The sequence below is a fragment of the Lemur catta genome, chromosome 1 (assembly GCF_020740605.2).
Source record: "Lemur catta isolate mLemCat1 chromosome 1, mLemCat1.pri, whole genome shotgun sequence".
NCBI lineage: Eukaryota > Metazoa > Chordata > Mammalia > Primates > Lemuridae > Lemur > Lemur catta.
This window is the reverse complement of record NC_059128.1, coordinates 156,474,562-156,497,567: the sequence shown is the minus strand read 5'-3', so window position 1 is coordinate 156,497,567 and position 23,006 is coordinate 156,474,562. Positions and strand designations below refer to the sequence as shown.

Below are 23,006 nucleotides of genomic sequence, written 5' to 3'. Positions count from 1 at the left end.
CATCAACACACACATTAAATTATACATTTACCTACTAAATATCTGCTTCCTTCTCTCAAATAATTGAAAAAACTTCAAATGCCTTTATTTCTCCTGCTTTCCTTCTTTCCTTATAATCGCTCATGTTGTGAGATAATTCCAGATTGCTGTTATCCTGCATCATTTGTTAGGTTAATTCTTTGTTCTAGTTCTCATTTTCCTCTAGGCATGTTGTCTAGACATTTTTTCAGAAAGGGCTCATGGGTGGTAAACTCTCTGAGTCTTTGCAGTGAACATCTCTGAATGGGAACAGCTGCCCTAGATGGGTGGTTTGTTAGCTTGATTGTGCATTAGAATCATCTGGAAAGTGTGTTAAAACACAGCTTCCAGGGGCCCACCGGAGAGTTTCAGATTCAGTAGGCCTGGGGAGGAGCCCAGTAATTTACATTCTGGCCAGTTCCCAGGTGATATTGACGGTGCGGGTCTGGGGCCCACACTTTGAGAACCACTGCCCAAGAATTTTTAGCAGCTACGGTAATGAGCTCTGTGTTAATAGTACTCAGTGGCTAGCTGTACATTAAAATCACAATGAGAACTGTAAAAACATACTGTTGTCTGGGTCTCACTGTGGTTAATTACAACGGAAACTCTGTAGGAGGAGCCTGGGCATCTTTTGTTTGTAAAATTTCCCTAGGTGATTCTTAAGCACAGTGAGGTTTAAGAAATATTGCTCTAGATTTTTTCTACTCAAAGCCTGGTGCTTGGACTGGCAGCACGGGCACTACCATCACTTGGGAGCTTGTTAGACATACAGATTTTCAGGCCTCACTTTGGACCTACTGAATCTGCATTTTAACAAGACATGGGCACATTCAAGTTTGAGAAGCACTGCTCTGAGGAACCCCTCTTCATCTCCTGTGCTCTTAGAAAGATTTGTCCGATACTAGGGTGCAAACTCCTTATCTGAAGGCCTTTTGACTTATTCAGCCTCAAGTCCTGAGCACCTAGCATAGTGTTTTTTTTTTTTTTTTGCATATGGAGTTATTCAATAAATATTTTTGAATGAATGGATTTTCCTATGGGTGTTATCTGCAAAGTGTATACACACTTTCCTTCTTCCCACCACCTGCTATGCCTCATTTTATCTCCCCAGGTAACAGAGACCTAACATTGTCATATTACTTTAATTACCCCCAAATCCCACACCATTAAAAAAAATCTCCTGGGTAGGAATCATTTGAGACATTCTTAATGTTTCAAGAAAAAGCAATCTGGACACTTCAGGCTCCATTCTTCTAGAATATGTTGCTACCCAAAGGTTTGCTCTGTGGGCCAAGGCTTTGGTTTCATCTGCTCTCACATAATGGAAGTTAGCACTCTTCTCAGAATTTGCATCACCATGGTTACTGGCACTGAGTGGCTTCCCTTAGAATCTCAAGAACGTTCCTCTAATTATCTTTTTCTGGTAATGTGTAGAAATTAAAATAAAAATGAAAGAGGCCTTTTACTCATCACTGTTCATTCACCTCACCATGGTAGAGATGTTTCACCTTTAGAAAAATTTTAACTCTTCTGTGAAATGGTCAAGTTGAACGACTTTGAGAATTAGAAAATCTTGGGAGGTTTCTAGAAATAGAGTGTGATGGGCAGAATAATGCCCCCCAAAGTCCCAATTAGCCTTAATTATTCTACATCCTAATCTTCTCCACTCCTCCCAACATGTGAATATGTCACCTTATCTGGCAAAGGGTCTTTGCAGATGTGATTAAGGTTAAAGACCCTGAGATGGGGAAGATTATCCTGGATTATCCCAGTGGGCCCAATGTAATCACATGAGTTCTTAAAAACTTAGAATCTTTTCTGGCCACAGTGAACCAGAGAGATGGCAGTGTGAGAAGAACTTGACCCTCAGGGAATGGAGAAAGAGTGCCAGGAGCTAAGAAATGTGCATGGCCGTTAGAAGCTAGAAAAGGCCAGGAAACAGACTGTATTAGAGCCTCTAGAAAGGCCCAGCCCTGCTGGTGCTTTGATTTTAGCCCAATGAGATCTGTGTTGCACTTTTGACCTGCAGAACGATAAGACAACAAATTTGTATTGTTCAAGCCCCCAGATTTGTGAGAATTTGTTACAGCTAAATATGAAACTAACACAGAGAGCAAGATGCCTTTTTGTTTCTAGGTATGTTTGGAGGTAAAGACCAGATTACAAGCACTCAGTAAAGAATCTGTTTTGTTACCTTCTTTTGCATCATATAAATCTTCCCAGTGATCAGAAAATGCTTTTATCTTTTGGTATAAACTATGTTTCTAAAGTTTCTTTCCTTCCCCTCCCCTGATGTGAAGTGAACTTCAGAGGATCCAGTCCAGGGATAGAAGGGTAGTGAATATGGCAAGTAGTGATACAATTTGAAGAGTATAGATGTGGTCTCCTGCCCCCAAATACCTACTCCCACCCCAGGTCTAGAATCCCATTATTAGAGACCCATGACTTGCATATTTTTCAGTTTTCAAGAGTTTCCCCCTATTACAAGCACTTATACCTCCAGAGAGGGAACTGCTATAAGCCCTTCTAGGAGAATTTGATTACTTTACCACTCATGTGGGACAGATACAAGATAGATTATATGGGAAAGGTGAAGGGAGGAACAACTTTACTGTCATCATGATTTTGTCAAGAACTATTTATCTGAGAAAAGGCCTTGTCAAGGAAGTTTAAATAAGATGCTAAAGGAAAAATGGTATTTGTGTCTATTTAGTGCCTACTCTGTGCCAGGTGTTTTATTTAGGCTACTTCATTTACTCTTTCAATAGCCCTGTAAAGTGTTAGGTGGGGGATTTTGTTTTACCCTGTTTACATACTAATAAGTTAATCTGTTCATGTTTAAAATGTATTTTCCAGTGAGTATTAGTCTCTTACTTCTGATGCTAGTAGAATACATGAGACTCCTAGGTCAGAGACAAAGGACTTTATTACTCACTATCACAGCAAAGAGCATCAGCATCAGCATTAACATCAGTGCCCCTTGCTTCCAAGATTTGGGGAGGGGGGGCAAGCTGACACGGGCCCAGATGGATATTATGTCTACCGTGGGCTTGTGTCATAGCTGAGGAACCCTGAGCTAGAGGAAGCTACCATTTTTATAGCAAGTAGCAAGTAATCGTGTTCTTTGTTGTAGAGGAGGAGACATTACTTCATCCCTCAAGCTTGCCCACTGCAAGCACAGCTCTGAGAAATGTCCTGTGTAAAGAAGAGACAGGGCCTTGCCTTCTTGGCATACCCTCCAAGCCATGTATGAATTGGAGAGATCCATGGAGAGGACTGTTTCCCCCAACACAAAATAGGTACTAGTATTCCCATCTCACAAACAAGAAAATTGAGGTAAAAGAAAGTTAAACAACTTGTCCAAGGATACAAGAGGTCGTGAGGCCAGGATTCAAATCCATATCTATGTTCTGAAGCCCATGATCTTTCTACCATATGCTGCTGTCCACTGGGAGGGCTGTTGGAAAAATAATTATGCCACATTGGTCTTTAGCTAGGAATTAATAAGATAACAAATGCAAATTTGACACTAAAAAAGTTAACCAGAAGGTATTGAGATTTCTGATGGATATGCAAAGATATTCATACAAATACTACTGAAAACTGTCCATGTATCTGGCTCTGTGGTAGGAGTGGATGGAGAACATAAAGAGAAAGGAAGAAAAAAAATTAAGAATGTGCTGGTAAGTGGAATGTCTCAGTGCCACTTAACACAACAGTATTCTAAATTTCCCAACTCAAAACTTGAGAGTCTATGGAACTTTGACATTCAGAAAGGTTGTTTTTCCTGAACTCCTTGTCACTTTAAGTTGAAGCCACTTTAAGTTTAAATGACTGAAAGTCACTTGAGTGTCTTTTCTGTGGCTTCTCTGGATCTTTGGTTTCATTGAGGTGTAAATCTGGGCAGCATCAGTGGGAATTTGACATTGCATTAAGGAAGAAGATACATTTGATTCAGGAAAACTAAATCTCTTTTTTAAGGTCCAAATGTTTAACGACACTTGGAATACATTTTAATGTGATTAATTGGAAGAATTCTTTCAATTTGAACTCTCTGCTCATACAAAAGGACAAACTCATTAAGTTCTTAAATGCTCCAAAGAACATGGTGATAATTGAGGGCTAAACTGTGGCACTTCCATGTTTCTGATAAAAGGTGAGAATGAAAAAAAATTTTTTGACTTTTTTGACATTACTTATCTAAATACATTACTTATCAAAAACAGTTATGGTTGTAGATCTCAGAGCAGAGAAATTCTCAGCTTCCAGAAAGTCTAGGGAAAATATCTCTTTCATCTGCCCCATTCCTGACTCTTCTATTGATCTAGTCTTATGATTTTTATATTCCTTATGGATTAACTCCCAGTGATTTTTGTCTAGAATCAAGTCTGCACTGAAAGTTGAAAAAGTGATGAATATGCTTGTTACTCATACAAAAATGTCTGGAAGTGTGTCTATTCACTCAGATGTTAACCACTGCTATGTTGGGCCATGGGATCACAGGCAGTTCTTTTGCATTCTCACCAGAGGTTGGGTTACTTCAGGTGGAGAAGAAATTCTCTCCTTGCTCCTGGCTCTCCAATTTTCAATTTGCTTTGCCCTTGAATTGTTGTCTCCTTTTTTTCCTTGTGAACAGCACGTACATAGTTCTTCCTTGGTGATGCAGGGGAGGTGTTTGGTAGTGAAAGAAGAAGGGGAAGATTGGCATGCAAAAGCAATTGAGGGTGCCGTCCTGGCCAGGCGATGTCCCCCCATGCTTCTTTGGGTGTTTGTAGGACTAGGGTCCTTGGTTCTTTTGCCTTGCTGGGATTTTCTTTTTGTTAATTCATTCGACAATTATTTACTGAGTGATGTTATATGCTAGGCATATCCTGGACATAGGGAGTATAACAGTAAACAAAGAAAATTTCCTTCTTTTATGGAATTTACATTCTAACAGGTAATTAAAAAATAAAAATAAAAAAATAAAAAACAGATAATTAAAAAATAAAAAATAAAATATGACTGTCAGGTCATGATACGTGATGGGAAGAAAAATAGACTGGGGCCAAGCAGATGGAGAGTGAAGGAAGATGAAGGTAGATGGAGGCATTTTTTAGTGGGTAAAGGGGGAAATCCTCTCTGATATTTGAGTGGAGACCAAAAGAAGGGAGGGAAGGAGATGCTATTCTAGGCTGAGGGAACAGCATACAAGGTGTGAATGTCCTTGGGCTTTTCAAGGAACAGCACAGAGGTCAGTGCAGCTGGGGTAGAGTGAGCTGAGTGTGGGAGAAGAGGACAGAGGAGCAGCTGTGCCCCAGGCCACGCACAGCCTTGCAGGCTGCAATGTGACGGCTTGTACATTTTAGCTGAGTAAGACAGGAAGCAACTGGGAAATTTTAGCAGAGAAATGACTTGAAATAACATATTTTAGAAGACTTATTCTGTCTATAATTTATTTATAATACTTCACACTGGATAGTGGATTCCAACACTTCATGACCTTTTTTCATTAAATGTTGAAGAAATATTACCACTAATATTGGTATATTTAAGAATTACATTCAGTGCAGCACTACAATGGGAAGCGATGGTTTCCATAAGAGAAAATAACCAAATAGAGATTTAGAAAGCTATTTGCCCGTATCTCCATGAGGGATACAAATCTCAGTCCCCCTGTACAGGTATATAAGAAATGAAAATCTTTATTTTCCCGTGAATGTACTCCCAATTTGAGCTCCATTATCCTGGGAATTCCCTCTTATATCTGGGTTTCATATTGGGGGTTAGGATGAATCAGAGCAGTGATTCTCCAAGTGTGGTCCCCAGAGCAACATCAGTGTCACCTGAGAACTTGTTAGAAATGCAGATTCTCAGTCCCCACCCCAGGCCTGCTGAGTCAGGAACTGTGGGGGCAGGGCCTAGGAATTTGTGTGATGACAAGCTCTCTAGATCATTCTGATGCATGTTAAAATTTGGGAATAAGTTCCTTACAGTATCAGGTCATGGATGGGGGCAGTCTATGTGGTTGTTGGTCCACAGTTGACAGAGGCATTGGCTGAACTTTCTAGTCTTCCTTCTTGATCCATACAGGGTGCAACTTTGCCCCTCATTCCTGACTGTAAGCTCTTTCCACTCTAGTTCTCTGTCTCTCAGCTAATTTCTGTGTCATTCTTAGGTGCACTATGTATGTGGTGATTCTACTGCTGCTGTAGCAAATTGAGCTACAGGAAATTTTGTGGTGTTATCTAAACTCAGGCTACTTTAGAGTTCTCTCAGCATAATTAAACTACCCTGTCATTTCTTGGTTACTTTGAGGCTTGAGGAACTCATATATCACATGTCCATTTCTCTCATGGGGTCTTGCTGTCTTCATAGCCTAAGTCCAAGAATGGCAGTCTGACTCCCCTTTGCTTTTGGATTGCCCCAGATGTAACTGAATTTCCACATCGGACTTCTAAAGAGGGCAGTTTCAGGATGTTTTCCTCAGGACCCAGCAGAGTCTGAGCTCATTGAACTTCTCTCCCCTCAGTAGTCAAGGGAATGTTTCCTAGTCTCAGGCAAGAAAATTTGCCTTGTTCTAGAAGAATCTCACCTATAGCACAAGCTATCCATCATCAAGGTAGATGAAGACACCTTGGGGAAAGACTGCAAACAGTATCTTCTCTCCTCTGTAAGCAATATCTTTTCTCCCCTCATTGACAGAGCAATTATACTGTTTTAAATTATTAATTGAAAAATGTTATTATGAATGTAATACATCTCCTTTTAAGAAATTTACCTAGGCCGAGCGCGGTGGCTCACACCTGTAATCCTAGCACTCTGGCAGGCCGAGGCGGGTGGATCGCTCGAGGTCAGGAGTTCGAGACCAGCCTGAGCAAGAGTGAGACCCCGTCTCTACTAAAAATAGAAAGAAATTATACGGACAGCTAAAAATATATATAGAAAAATTAGCCGGGCATGGTGGCGCATGCCTGTAGTCCCAGCTATTCGGGAGGCTGAGACAGTAGGATCGCTTAAGCCCAGGTGTTTGAGGTTGCTGTGAGCTAGGCTGATGCCACGGCACTCACTCTAGCCCGGGCAACAAAGTGAGACTCTGTCTCAAAAAAAAAAAAAAAAAAGAAATTTACCTGTATATGTGCCAAATGCCTCTCAGCTCTCAGGTGGGTCTTATCTGCCCAAAATTTGGGAAGCCCTGAGCTATATCCTCAGTTGTGATAACTCAATCTGCCCACCACTTTTCTCTCACTAACTACTGAAAAACCTTTCATGGGCCTAGTGAGCCATATGCTGTGGGTTTGGGTGTGAACTGCATCATTTAAATATTGTCTGCTTTTTTTTTGGTCCTCATCAACTTGCAATGATTAGAGTATGTTACCTGCCATCAAAGGCATTGTAAACATGGATGCAAATGAATGGTTGACACTTTGTATTTGGCTTTGAGTTGATCTGGATAATTGAAAATATGTTTTATGGTAAAGTTTTAAGAATTATCTTTAGAAATAATCAACAGAGTAAAGAGACAACCTACAGAATGGGAGAAAATATTTGTAAACTGTACATCCAACAAAGGGCTAATATCCAGAATCTACAAAGACTCAAACAAATCAGCAAGAAAAGAACAAATAACACCATTAAAAAGTGGGCAAAAGACATGAACTGAGTTTTTTCAAAAGAAGATATACAAATGGACAACATGCATATCAAAAAATGCTCAACATCACTAATCATCGGGAAATGCAAATCAAAACCACAGTGAGATATCAGCTTACCCCATCAGAATGATCATTATAAAAAAAATAAAAATACATGTTGGCATGGATGTGGTGAAAAGGGAACTTTTATAACCTGTTGGTGGGAATGTAAATTAGTACAACCTCTATGGAAAACAGTATGGAGATTCCTGAAAGAACTAAAAGTAGATCTACCATTTTATCCAGCAATACCTCTACTGGGTATCTACCCAAAGGAATAGAAGTCATTATATCAAAAAGACATCTTTGCCTGAATGTTTATCACAGCACAATTCACAATTGCAAAGATGTGAAATTAACCTAAGTGCCCATCAATTGATGAGTGGATAAAGAAAATGTTGTGTATGTGTATGTGCGCATGCACACACACACACACACCCTCCGCACACACCATGGAGTACTACACAGCCATAAAAAGGAATGAAATGTCATTTGCAGCAACTTGGATGGAACTGGAGACCATTATCCTAAGTGAAGTATCTCAGGAATGGAAAAACAAACACCACACATTCTCACTGAGAAGTGGGAGCTAAATGATGGGTACACATGGTCATAAAGTGGTATAAAGGACATTGGAAACCAAGATAGAGGGAGATTAGGAGAGGGGTGAGGGACAAAAACTTACTTATGGGGTACAGTGTACACTATGCTGGTGACAGGTGCACTAAAAGCCCTGACTTCAGCATTACACAATTCATCCACGTAACAAGAACACTTGTACTCCCTAATGTTTTGAAATAAAAAATTATCAAAAATTAGTTTTGGAATAAAACCAGAAATTTTAAAATATTTTAATAAAAAAGTTTGTTGACCTCCTGAATAAGTCTTCAGAATCCCAGAGATACTTGAGTTCAAGTTAAGAATGCATGCTCTTTGAATCTCTGGGGTCAGTAGCTTTATTTTTGTATGCCATGAACACCACACTTTTTGGAATTATGGTGCTTCCTGCTCCCCACAAGCCCTGCTCCAATATCCCTGTCTGTATCAGATGTTTTTGTGCATTTTCTTCAGGGAGAGCATATGGGCTTATTTTTGGAGAGAAAGATGCCTGCACTTGAATGTAGAATGAAAGGATTCCTGCAGATGATAAGACTGATTGCATTTGAAATGTTTTTATGACAAGCTGGATGTCATCAATCCTTGTAAATATGTGACTTGTAATCACTGTTTTGGAGGAAAAAGTTGCACCAGCACATTTTTAGTTTTGCTTGTAATCCATAGTAATTTAGAGCGGTCAGAATCTAATTATGCCCACTTTTGATAGACATTCAAAATAGGCCATCTTCTTAGCTCTCAAGCCTCGTGAGGCGCCCACACAGAAGTAGCTGAGATCTTGCAGCAGAATTTCAAAATACAACCTCCCTGCCCTGATTATTTTAAGGCACCAGTCTGTCCATAGTGCACTTTTCATTCCCCAGATACCTTTTTGTGATGAACAACCATGACATTGAATAAAAGCATTCTGAAATGTAGAAGAGGGATTAATTCCTTGTAGAACATTTTTTAAAAGTTCTGTTCTTCTCTAATCTATCAATTGTTGGAGGAACCTCTCCAACTGCCCGATGGCTGTGTTTTTTGGCTGTATCATTACTTAGCCAAGCTGATTAAGACTAATTTTGTTCAAAATAAATCTGTGCTTGGGCAAACAACCAATGTGCAGAGTCTCAACTAGAGGCAATTAAATTGAGATTCATTTTATGATGGAGACTTTTAATCACTGATTCTGTTTTCAACATCATTCTGATGAACCAATGGCAAAGTAATGTTCCAGCATGTCAGACTATCCTGGAATTTATTTCCTATGTTTTTTCTCACTTTAGAGTTGCTCTTTGATTCTGGCACATCATTCTCTCTGATGATGGTTTCAAATCAGCCTGTCTGACTCATGGCTACAAAGAGGAGGTTTTTCTCAGGAGCTAGTAGGATGATTATTAAAAAAAACATACAGAGACAGATGGTAGACTTTATTTTACTGGCTCATCTGCTTTTGCAGGGAATGATTATACATTCAAAGTAAGTGGCAGCAGAAGTCAAGTCTAACTGAGGTTTTTCTCACATGATTCCTTGTGGATAACCTAAAATACAGAATCAAGGACAGCTGAAAACCTGAGCAAGTGCAGGGAGCAGACCCCCAAGGACATGATCATGGTGCAACCTGAGGCTGGAGCAGAACTGAGAGGTCATTTGCTTTGAGATTCTAGCCTACTTAGAACCTTCTTACAACCTTATTGTCAGATGATATTTTAGTCTTTGCTGGAACACCTTGAGTGATGGGGAACTATCTGTTTCCATCTGTACACAGTTAACTGTGACACAATTGTCTCTTTTTTTGAGCTAATACTGACTTCTCAGTAGTAGCCATTCATCCATTCATTAATCCTGGCTATGTTTTTTGGAAGCCACACGGAACAAACTGATTTCCTATTGCACCTGGCAGCCGGCTTGGATGTGAGCTAGAATGTCATCTGAAGTCATCTACAAGCTAACTGTTCCCAGTTCCTTGGATCATTCAACGTATGAAATGGGTTGGGTCCTGGATCATAAACCCATTAAATTAGAGAAACTAGGAAGAGACAGAAATAGTTTAGTTAGTTTAAACTTGCTTAACCCACCTACACAGCACAGACAAATTGAACATTCAATGCTAGACTCATAAAAATAAGAGAGAGTTGTTAATTTGGTTTCAGAAGGTAAAGCAGGAGCAGTGGCAGCAAAGGCCATCTCTCAAAGACCATCTCCCCATTCTTGTCCCAGACAGCATAGATTCAGCCCTGTCTCCCTGTGGACTGTTGATAATGTTAAGGAGACTTAGTGGCTCTACCCTGGCCCTTTAAGTAAAGTTGATGCACCCACTCATTACCCCAGAGTTGGCTTATAAGTGCAAGAATTTCTAGTTCACAGGTTTCTAGAACTCTAATGGAGATTTAGGGATCCCTAGAGACAGATTTGCTTTGGAGACTCTGGAATGGCTGAATGGGCAGAACTGTTCAACTGAAGCCTTTTTTTTTTCCTTTCTCTCTTACACATAAGAGTTTTATGTTCAATATTGTTGATTGGAAAAATAAGTTCTGCAGCTAAAAAACCATTGATTAGCCAGGACTGTCTACCCTTTTCTCTCTTTTCTTCCCATGGTCATCTCTGGGACATCTTTGATTTCTTCTCCCTGGTTCTGAGGCCGTAGATTGTGCCTCACCAGGATTCTGTTGTCCAATCATCTAATGTCCATTATGGTGTAGGAAATGCTACAATCTGGGTGACTCAGGGAAGAGATAGTAATGAAAAGGTTAAAAGCTGGCAGTTTTTTGGGGAGAGGCCTCAGGTGCAGAGACTTGAGATAATCATACTCCTCTATTTCATGCTGGCTATAATTTATTTCATTTTTTTCTCTTCATGTCTTCCACATAGGCACCAAGTCTAATGTGCTTTATATGTGTCCTTAGTTTTGTATGATTCCATGTAAAATGTATGATGTTCCTTTGTATTTGTTTGCAGTTTACATAAATAGTACTGTGTTATAGGTTTTGTATTTTTTTTTTATGTGTCTCAGTATGCGGGTGTATTTCAATGCTTTTGATGCTGTACTGATTTCCACAGTAGGCAGCCCTCCACCCAGTATTTGTCTCCTCTTCTCTAGCTTGAACTCAGATCCCTGATGTTGTGAAGTCTGTGATGCTAGGAGACCCATGCCTATAGATCTGTGTAAGAGTTTAGGGTATGCTCCCACTATGGCTACAGCAAAGATGGGCTGAACCAGTTTATACTTGCACTAGCAGGAAATGGGGGTCCTCATCCTTTTACATTCTTGTTAACACTTCATATTTTCTGTCTGTCTAATTTGTGGGGATAAATTAGTGTCAGTTTTCATATTTCTGATTACTTGTGAGGTGAGAGATCTTTTAATATATTTGTTAGCCATTTGGGCTTCTTCTACTGTGAATATTCTATTTCACTATGGCATTTTATGCCTTTTTCTTATTGATTTGCAAGCCTAGCTGCATATTCCTGATATTAATCCTGCGACATTTCAGATATTGCCAATCCAATATCTAATCATAAAAAATTTCTAATATATCTGAGTTTGGTTTGCAAATATTTTAAGACCTTCGTTATCTTCCTTTAATTGCAGGTGAGAATGAAAATTGGGTAAGAGAGGTTCTTACTTCTTTCCTGTGGAAAAATCCACAAGGACCTATGATTCACTAATTTAGCCCCAGGTCTAAGTAATATAGAGATGGGATAAATTAAGTCTTAAGTAAATGTATCTACCAGATGTCAGCTAGAGCTCTCCCTTCAGAGCTGGGTGAAGCTGCTTTGAAAAACTCTTCTCTCAATCCTTTGAAACTAAGCAAAGTAACCCCCAGAATTCTATGTATTCTGGGATAATTGTATTATTGAGATCCCCTTTATTTTGGAGATCTCCTATCCCATATCAGCATGATATCTAAATGTCCCTTTTTATTTGTTTCCACAAGAAATTCATCTACACCATGCGTTGGTCAGTAAGCCGATTATGTAAAGTTGAGAGAGTTACGGCACAGTGTCATATCTTGAAACATTGGTGCTCTGTCATCTTGTTCATTTTTCATCATCTCTCCTGCCTTCCAACCTCCACTGCTGTAAATTCTTTGTTTTCCATTATACAGAGCAATTTGGGTCTCCCTAAACTTGATGACACAGATGCCCCAAAATGCTTAGCAAACAAAATGTCCTCTTGTTAGACCGACACCTCTAGAGGCCAGCTGGATTGTAAATAGACGCTGCAAAGAGAAACTACTCTTTATATTGTAACACCAATGAGTGGTTTTGCGATGGACACAACCTACTGAGAGGCCAGGCAGCCTTTCTTCAGGGGATATGTGTTTTTTATCTTAGGGTAGGCAAGCCTTTGAGGAAGGCGAATGGCAAACATTTCTGGAGCAGAGTTGCCTTTTCTCTTTCTTTACCCTGGTGCTAAGGCTTTGCCCTGGTCTTATTGGTGCAGGTTGTAAAAAGAACATGGGACTCGGAAACCCATGGGCTCTGACAATTGTCAACTGTGTGACCCTGGACAAGTTGCTTATTCACACTGAGTCTCCATTGCCTTATTGTCAAATGAGAATACTAATATTTACTTTTAGGTTTGTTTGGAGGATAGAGATAATAAAAAGGGTCTAGCATGATTCCTGGCATACAGCAGGTGTTCATTACACGGTGGGCCATTATTACATACTTCAGTGTGACAGTGAAGAACTCTGGGAGGTGGCACAAACACCCAGCACATCCTTTGGGGTGGCTACTGGAACTCTAGAGTAAAAAGTTACTGATAAGTGGGATTTTTGTCAAAGTTCTGGGGAAAGTGAAGGCGAATTTTCTGAAATGTTCAACTGGATTTTCACAAGGCAGTTCACTTACCAATGAATGATCCTTGGTGATCTCAGGTCATCTTTTGATATAATTTATTGTGACAAAGACTCTATCTGGTTTGACTTTAGGTAGTGAAAAGAAATCCTAAAAGATCTCTTTAGGGCTAAAAATGCCCATTGGAAAAAGTCATAAAATCCTTAGAATGCAAATGTCCCTGCATATCTGCGACAAAGAAGAACACAGAATCTTTCTAGGACTCAGGGTGAAACTGAGGAGTGTTTTTCATATCTCTGCATCCATTAGGATTTGTGGGCACAAGAATTTTCTCATTTGCTAACTTGAAGATTATTTATTCTATATGTATCTGCCTTCCTCATTGCAATTGGTGTTATGTACAAGAAAGCTAAAAGAAGATAAAAGAGGATGTTATCAGTCTGTCCTGAAAGAAGAGGACTGTTTATTACAACATCATCTGACTTCATGTTTTATATATGTTGTTTCCAAAAATGTTTGCACCAAGTGAAGTTTTATGTGGAAAACTAAAAATTTCCATTGGCTTCCACAAACTTTTCAAATAGATACTTTTATAGAAAAAAATTTGCCCTATAATAAAAACTAACATGGTATAGTTAAATGATTATGTGTATTTAATTTTTTTCAGCTACTGCAAGAAATGTAACCAAGTGGGCATTCAATTTATATGACCAGTTTATATTAAATTAAAATCCCCTGTGGAGGCAAATTCATGGTACAGTGAAATAAAGGTTTGGTTGTTTGTTGAGCTTTGCGATTCTCTTTGGAACTTGAGAGCCCATGTCCTTTCTCTAGATAACTGGAAGAACATGTTGGCTGAAGGAGCCCTTGTATCAGATCATTGCAGATCCTCAAAGTTCCATTCATCTCCCCAGGGCCTGGTGCCACTTGTTTCACCCCATTTGCCACCTAATCTGCCACCTATTCTAGCTTGGCTCTGCCCAGCTGTGAAAGTGGAGACCAACTTTTCTCACGTAGGGAATTGCTTTTGCTCCTGAAGCATGAGACACTGCAGGACCTTCTCCATGGCCAGGTATGCACAACCTAGAAGTGGAGGGGAGTCGACCCCATTTTTGATAATGGGAGATGAGAATCAGTAGGTAAATTCTTCCTTCCCCATTCCTCAGTGAACTATGCTGAGATGCAATAGTTCATATGGCCCCTTAGAGGATGGTCTTGTACAACTGAGTACTCAGTTGTGCTTGGTACCGAGTGTGGCCGACTGAGCAATGCACCTTTGTGTTTACTCTCTTTTCTTCTATGCCTCATTTCTTTTTGCCTCCACCCCTGCTTCCTTGGGGCTACCATGCCTAATAAGACTGTAGCTCCTGACCTCTGTTTTTGCGGGAATCCAGGCTAAGACAGATCTCTTCTTATTTGTATATAAGCTGCAGGCAATATCATTTTACAGATACAGACTTCATTTATGATTTCATCAGTGTATGGTGTAAGTGGATTCTGTTTTTAAAGAGTATAACATGGTATATTTTTTATCAAGTAGACTATAGATTCTTCTGAGATATACACTCAAAGGGCATCTGTAACACTCTACATTTCAGTACTTTGACTAAGTTTTGCTTTGGTTTGAGCATCATTTAATGTGTCAGAACTTGTGTACATGATCCTAATGACAATTCCACTTATTTACAAAGCTAAAGTGCCCTGAGTAGCTAACTGTGGAGCCATGAAGGACTCTCATGCTGAGGGGGGAGAAGCAAACCAACTCTGTCCTCTGGCTGCTTTTCACTTCAGGTTTGTGTCATGACTAGGTTTGTTCCATAACACCAGCTCCAGAACCCAAATCAACCCCTTAGACATCACATTAGTTTGGGGTCAGCTTTGTCTGTGTAAAGGGATTTAGAATTGTACCTAACTGGAATATATACGTAAAAAACTCTCCAAAATAAAATGGATAAAGTTATTTCTTGAGGGAGGGAAATGTATTCATTACGGTGGAGTTGGGAGACACATAATGTAGAAAAAAGATAAAGACTTTGAATAGAAAATGGAAGAACTCAGAAAATAGTACTCTGGACAGATCTATCCCAGAGACATAACAAGTGCTTGGTTGCTTCATCTTACCTGGACTGGCCTTTTCATGAGCCTGGGAGGATAAGATCAAACACTTCCTATGGAAAGTGTGTATTTCATTCATGTCCTGGACAAACCATGCTGAGCTTCCTCTGTGTTGCGGAGACCCTGCTGCTGTACTGAAGATGGATGTGCTTTAAGACTTAACTTTTGGTGGGACATTTGTTGCTTTTGCTTGCCCATGATTCTTCCCCACTTCTTAGAGCAGCAAGACAGAATTTGCTTCAAGGAATCCGCCTGCCCTAACTCTCAGCCCATAGTTTAGGTGAGGCTGATTTATTCCTTCCCCCCCCTTGCAGTTGCAGGATTTCAGAGGAGTAATCTAACTGCGTATCTGTCCTCCTTACCACAGTGATTGGCTCAGCAGTCAGGGCACCTGACTCAATTTGGGCCAATGGGAATTAGGCCCAGGATTTTCACTGGAACTGTCCGGGACAAGAAACTCTCTTGCCACTATATTTGGAGCTATAAAGCAGATTCTGGAGCTACTTCCATGGGGGCCACCATGAAAGGCTGTGTGCACATGAAGTCTACTTGAAGGAAAAGATGAAGAGAGGAGCTTCCTGCAGATACTGAGTGAGCACCCAGAACCAGCCATGCCTGCAGCTATCATATCCCCAGACTCCAGATACTAAAGTCAATAATGGCCTTTATGCTTAAGTCAGTTCGGATTAGCTTTTTGTCACTTGTCACAGAAAGAATCCTAACTAACATATGTTCGGGGCAATGGGTATTGAGATATATGCTTGTAGCTGATAGTATAATTCCATTAATAATATCTTGGAACATTTTGAGATAAAAGATAAATGTAGTTCTTGAGCTGCAAACACTTAACTCTCTCCTCCTCCCTCCGTCTCTGTGGCCCCTTCTTCCAAGCAAGTAACCCTCATCAGCATTTTACTCCTCTCCCCGCCCCCTCCCACTTTCCTCCCAAATACACTTGCTTATTCTAGCAGATGTTTACAAAACATACGTCCTTACATCCCCGTTTCCCTCTTTTTGGCAGCCACTGAGGTGAGAAGAGCAGGCAACTCTTTAGAAAATAATAACATTTGAAAAAAGAGACAGAAAAGTATATTTGTTATAAGCTTTTCCTTTTTTTAGAATTTAAGCTTATAAGTTTATCTATGCCCACTATATTCATAATTACAATTTAATATCTGCATACAAAAGCTATGTAAAAATCCATTTTTCCCAAATATACAAATTTTCTTTTTGGATAGTTTAAAACATTTTGATCACAGATTTCAACAGAGTTTTAGGCTGAAAAAAATATCACCATCTAGCAATATCACTTAACACTGTTTGCAAAACACAAATCTTCCAATGACCGTAAATCTTTTTCTCTTCTGTAGTTATTTTTCTGATTCTCAGGGCATGAAGGCATTATGGAAAATAAAGTGTTTTCTCTGAGAAGAGCATGGAGAACTAATTTGGCTCTATGGTCAAATTAGAAATGCCAAGTTAATAAGGGAGAACCAAAAAAAAAAAAAAGAAGAAGAAAAGAAAAGAAGAAGTGGCATAATGTTGCGTCAGCTCGTTCATGCCCTGATAATGCTATATCAACAATACATGTGTAAAGTGTCTTCTTTCGTCTTACATTGTGCTCCATAATTTACATGAGTATTATCTGCATCCTGAGGAGGACAGATTTATATTTGATTGTCTTGTGCATAAGGTGGGTCAGTTTTAACTGTGCAACAGAAAGCCACAAATAGCATCTTATCTGCACAATATTGCTCTTGAAGGCGGCATTAATTAATGTGGAAACACACCAGAAATGCACACTTTTTGCATTTGCAAACATTTATACAGCACAGTAAAAATTCTGTGATAAGGCCAAACCTTTTTTCCCCCCTAGTCTGTTGTGTGTGTGTGTGTGTGTGTGTGTGTGTGTTTAATGTATTTTTTTTTAAAGATTAAAGTAAAATGTCTCAATTGTAAAAAATACACACCGGGCAAATCCTTACCTGGATAATAAATATCTACATCACAGTACAATAAAATTTCTTCTCTATAAAATTTAAATATGGATTATAGTCTATCACTATCAAAAGAAACACTATGCTAATATTTCCATATTATTAAAATAACAGGAAAAATTACGAGCTTATTTTAGAACCTGATGCAATAGCCGTTGGAAAGGGCAAAGAGATTCAAATGTCTGCCATCACTCTCCTTTTGAAGAGGAACTGTGGCTTGGTTGTTCACTTCAATTCAGTTCATGAAAAAGGTTTAGCCTTACAAATGCTGGCTACGTTTCAAAAACCATAAGACCGATTTCATAATTTATGACTCATGCAGCAAAAGGTCAATATGACACGAATAGGTTAGAGTTCTGTAGAATAAAAAGGTATCACTGACAATGACATGCTTTGAGGGTGCTCAGCGGTTCCTTGGAGGCTGAGTCTGGGGGTGCGTAGTGTCGAGGAGGGGCCAAGGCTTGTACCCCTGTTCACAGAGGAGCAACGAGAACGACGTTGCTGGTGCAGCACCGGGGCCTGGCAGTCCACCCGGTGACTGCACTGTGGACTGAAGAGGTGTCACTCGGGGCACAAGGGAGGGGGCTTCGCTGGGCTGAGGCATCAACACGTCAAGCGCGTCATTGAGGACTGAGGCTCATTTGACTAGAAAAAGCTCTGAGGCGGCACGTGGTGTTTTCAGCAGAATCATAAAGAAGGAAAGATCTTACTTTTTTCACTATTTCTGGAAATACTGCACATCTAAATTGAAGAGTAAAGTACACTTGAGGGCTACAAACACACGTGCACACGCGCACACAATCACACACACGCACATACACCACTCATCTCTAAAGTGAAGTGATTTATAAATAAGAATCCCAGCGTAACGGGTGTGTTCTCCTGTACCGGGACGTCTCCCCCCGGTGGGGGGCAGGTGCAAAGGGTGTTTCCATCAAGTCCATACTTGATTTGAAAGTTGGGACAATTCATGAAAAAATGTTTAAAAAAAAATCCAGAGCAAATGCCCCACGATTGAGTTTTATGAGATGGAGTCTTGAGATGCACTAAGTACCTCTGTCAGTTTCAGAAGGAATGAGTTTAGTCGCTTTGACTACCGGCTCAAAGGCTCATGAACCTTTGAGTCCTATAGCTTTTCCTTTCAGCCTGAAGTACTCTAAGGCTTGTCCTACTTAGCATAAAGTATTCAGCCTTCAACAAGATTTCTACACCAGAGGTTTGCCTGCTTCAGGCGATCCCTCAAGGAACTGAAGATCAAACTTTCCTTTCCTTGGGGCTGGCTGGCTTACTGGATTACTGCAGATAGGCTGTACTGTTTGGTGAATTCCCAATTGTGATTAACCTCCAAGGCATTCTGATTTCGCTTGAGATCAGGCTCTCTACTTACATTTGAATCTGGGTGTCTGATATACTACGGAATATCAGTATATATCAAACAAAATGAGGAAACTTCTTCCAGAAGGCCTGGTGCCCAGGAGTCTACGAACCTGTCCCGTACCCACCTGCTTGCCTTCCTCTCATGCCCTTTGGAAGAAAACTTGCCCCAGAGAGCAAAGCTGCTCAGAGTTCCCCTGGAGCGCAGAGGTGGCTAAGTGTTTCTCTTTCAAAGAGTAGTTCTCTAAGGAGAGCCAAACAGAGGAAACTGAGATGTTAACAAAGCAAGCCTAGACAAAACAAAACCAAAAAAAAAAAAAAAAAAAAAAAATGGCACAAAAACCTGTCTGTAAAGTCAGAGCAGGTAATCTGCCCGTGAACTTCATGCTTATAATTTTAATCTCTTCACCTACTTCCTTTCTCTGATTAACAAATTCCATAGTGATGCTCATGTTTCCTTTTTCCCAGAAGCCAGTAAAATTGCTTTAGTGCGTTGAACATGTAATTCTCCCCTGCCCCCAATTATTTCCAATCATACTTGAGATTTTTGATGCTGTTCCTCTTCTTTTTCCAAGGCCTCCAAATAGTTGACTGGTATTATATCAAATTCGTATTTCCAGTCAGTACCAAATATATATTTCTCCCATCCAAGTACTAACCAGGCCCGACCCTGCTTAGCTTCTGAGATCAGACGAGATCGGGCGCGTTCAGGGAGGTATGGCTGTAGACCAAATATATATTCCTTAACTGGGAAGTGGGCTATACTTTTTATCCAATAAAGCTAGAAATTTGAATGTGAAAGAAACCATCCGAAAAATCAGATTTCCCCATCTGAAATTCATGCAATATTAAGTGTGGGAAGGATTTCAGAGATCATAACTTATTCACTAGGTGAGAAAACCAAGCCCTAAGGTCACAAATCTACCAGATGGCAGAGCACAAACTGAGACTCAGATACTCTAGCTTCTGGGCCAGTTCTGCTCCACCAAACTTACAAAAAACTAGACCACTTGGTTTTCACAGTGACTTTCTTTCCTTTGCTTTTAGGTAAATCTCACTGATATGGCTTATTTTCCCCTATATTTCCAGGATAAGGCAGTAAAAGGCAGGCAAAGGAGTAGTTTATATCTACTATGCCAGTGAAGAATGAGATACATTCAATTACATGGGTACATTCTTTGCCCAATTTCTGATGTTGAAGTGATGAGGTGTCACCCTTTGTTTTCGGGGCACAAGCTACTCCAGTGCAGGTTGCTGGGGAGGTGGGTTGGATGGGGAGAGAAAGTGAGTGTCTGCGGATATGGTCTGCAGGTGTTTTCTGTTGAGTTTCTGTCAGGGGAGTGCTCCTTTTGGGCAGAGGGTCAGTGGCGGGGTTAGTCTTTGTTTAGAGATAGTCAAGCTATTTAGTGCCTCAAAGTCGGAGGAAAAAGGGGGACTGGGAGACATTTGTGAGTAAAGCAAAGAGCTTGAAGCTCTAAGACCAGAAGGAAGCATCCTCAAGCTTCCTGAAGGGGCTCTCAGAACACTGCATTTTTCCTTCAACTTAAAATGTAGCCACACTCATTCCTCCTCAGAATTCCTCCAGAACAAGACTCACATTTCAGCTTGTTATCTCTTCTTGATTAGAAGATTTAATCCATAGGGAAATCTGTTGTCAGTTCAGCAAAGATGCAACCAGGATAAAAAAACTTCAGGAGCTTGGGAGATGACAGAGCAGATGCCATTGAAAAGGGATGACTCCTTGTAAATAGGTTTGATTTCTGTGGAAATGTTCTTTGAGCCTACACTGCAAAGACTTCCTACTGGGAGGTAATACTATGTGAATTTTTGGAAACTGTGGAGTCACTGACATTGGTGAAGATTTCTAATTTCTTTGGGCTCATTGAAGACAATTATTTTCCTTTTTGGCCTCAGTCAGTCAAATAGCTACACATCCTTGAGTTATATGTCCTTGTATAACTTGAACTAAATCATAAGGTTATAAAATTGATACTGAAAGGACAGCTGATTTTTTAGGCCACAAATATTCCTGTACACTCCAAGTTATGATGCTAGGAGAGAATAAAGAGTGCTGGAAAATGAAAATTTGTTTGAGTCCTTCCCTAAAATGTTGACAGCACGTCTAACCAAAGGTGGTCTGTGCACTGCTAACTTGAGCCCTGGAAAAATCAGGATTGGATCAGAATGGCCGTGTTATCTTGGTTTTAAGCCTTCTTTGTTCTTCTGCAGCGCCATTTTGCTTGCTCGAGTCTCCGACCAGGGACAGGCGGGAGCTGGTGATGGCTTGGTGCTGGTGAGTGAATGAGCGTCCCCTACCCCACCTCCACAACTGAAAAACCTTCAAAGCATTCACATCAAAGGACTGGAGAACGAAATGCAATAGCTACAAGGACTCCCATTCAAGGGGCAGTTTCATCTGTGAGTATGCCAAGGACAACCTCCCTTTACCCCTGAACAATGCCTCCCAACACAAAGAAACAAAGACACAAACAAAAAGGAGCTAGGCAATGGAATGAAACGACACCCAGTAGTGCTGTAGGAATTATGAGAATGAAGCCAGTCAGTCTAATCCTCAAACACTTCCAAGAACAAAGGGGGAAAGAGTTCCGTGGGGCATTCCACCTTCATGTGCAGGAAGCGGCTGGCATGGCAGGCTCCAATCATCCGTAGGTCTGTCACCTTCATCAGGAGTTTTGGCCAAAAGTGTGTCACGTGGTGTTTTCGGTAATTGATATAGTGTTCAAAGGCCAGCAGGAAACTATCTTGGTATTTTTCTATTCTCTCAACACAGGCGAGCCCTGGGCGATCTGAGGGGAAGGAAGAAGATGGATATTATTTCAGAGGTGGAAAGGGGTAGGCTTGCCTTCAAGGCCTCTAGTGGGAGTGGGCAGATCTGGGAGTTTTCCCTCTTGGTTATGAGTGTGGATGCAACATGAACTCTGGGGCACCCGGGACCAAGAGACCAGGGTAGTGGCATCATTTCTATGAAGGGTGTTAGTGCTTTGTTCAGATAAATATCTCTGGTTTAGACAAATGACCTCCTTGGGTATGAAAGGCAGTGCCTCCCTCCTGGGGTACAGAAGGAGAAGCCTAACATAGCTGAAATATTCTGCACAAAGAGGGGAACAATTCTGAGTTTCCACTGGCTGCCTGAGAGAGAGCGGAGGATGAGCATAGAAGGGGAGACGTGTAAAGGGACCGGGGACATCACGAGAGGCCTGGAAGCCAAAGGAGGAATGTTGGACAATAGGAAATTCTCTTGAAGACAAAGAAGCACAAAGCCTAATTTTAAGTTGTTTGCCTAACTGCAATGAACCACCCTTTCCCTTCACTTACACCTTTAGTGAAATTGCTACTGGTAGCAGCCTTGGGCTGGTGGCAATTTGGAAAATTAAAATGAAAAGGAAAGAGGAGGTCATCCATGCCAGAGTCACCCCGTGCAGAGAAGAGAACAGCCACAGTGGGGGCTGGGGTGAGAGGAGACCATGACCCTGGAAAGCCCTGGAAATCTTCCCAAGTCCTGGGCGAACCACTGGGCTTCCCGTGGCGTTTGGGAGGGGCTCCAGTCGGTTTCCAACAGGTGACAAATAAAGGAATGAGGCTGGATGACTGGGGAAAAGCCGGGCTGCAGACATTTGGGTGACAAAAATAATCTATAAACCTGGATGAGGCCCTCAAATAGCTCTAGGAGGCCTGTCACACCCTGTTTGGTTCCCTTAGTTTGCTCTTTGTGGCTGTGAGCAGATGAATTCACATGTCAAGAGTCCAGTTATTCAAGTGTCTATATCAGCAGGAATCTAAATGGGGTTCTGCTTCCTCTGCAAGGAAGGGTCAGGGCTAATGTCTCAATCCACCCTTCTGAGTCTGAACAAACTATATGGGCTTTTGGAATCCCCTATTTGGTTCAGATGGCAATCTGTGCCTTTTTAATTTTGTGTTTTCCTTCGTATTTGATGCTGCTGCTCTGTGGATCTTCTCACTCCCCCCTCTCTCCCTCTCCTATCTTCTCTCTTTCTTCAAGTGTGCAAGAAGGGTTCTCCACAGCGTCCTTTAACTTTTGATTCAAATAGAAAATCAACACAGGCCGGGCGTGGTGGCTCATGCCTGTAATCCCAGCACTCTGGGAGGCCGAGGCAGAAGGATTGCTCGAGGTTAGGAGTTCGATACCAGCCTGAGCAAGAGCGAGATCCTGTCTCTACTAAAAATAGAAAGAAATTATCTGGACAACTAAAAATATATATAGAAAAAATTAGCCGGGCATAGTGGCGCATGCCTGTAGTCCCAGCTACTCAGGAGGCTGAGGCAGGAGGATTGCTTGAGCCCAGGAATTTGAGATTGCTGTGAGCTAGGCTGACGCCATGGCACTCTAGCCAGGGCAACAGAGCCAGACTGTGTCTCAAAAAATAAAAAATAAAAATAAAAAAATAAA

At 40.8% G+C, this 23,006-nt stretch overlaps 1 protein-coding gene across 4 annotated transcripts in view; it reads right to left on the bottom strand.

The window, feature by feature from the left end:
• Nucleotides 1-17,110: 17,110 nt before the first annotated feature.
• The window catches only part of THRB (thyroid hormone receptor beta), a 357,640-nt gene continuing 351,744 nt past the window's right edge, over nucleotides 17,111-23,006 (bottom strand). For all 4 annotated transcript variants that reach the window (XM_045537904.1, XM_045537896.1, XM_045537913.1 and 1 more), the window contains one exon: nucleotides 17,111-21,384. In XM_045537904.1, coding sequence (XP_045393860.1) covers nucleotides 21,143-21,384 — 242 coding nt within the window. In that variant the 3' untranslated portion in view covers nucleotides 17,111-21,142. The remainder of the gene's footprint in view (nucleotides 21,385-23,006) is intronic.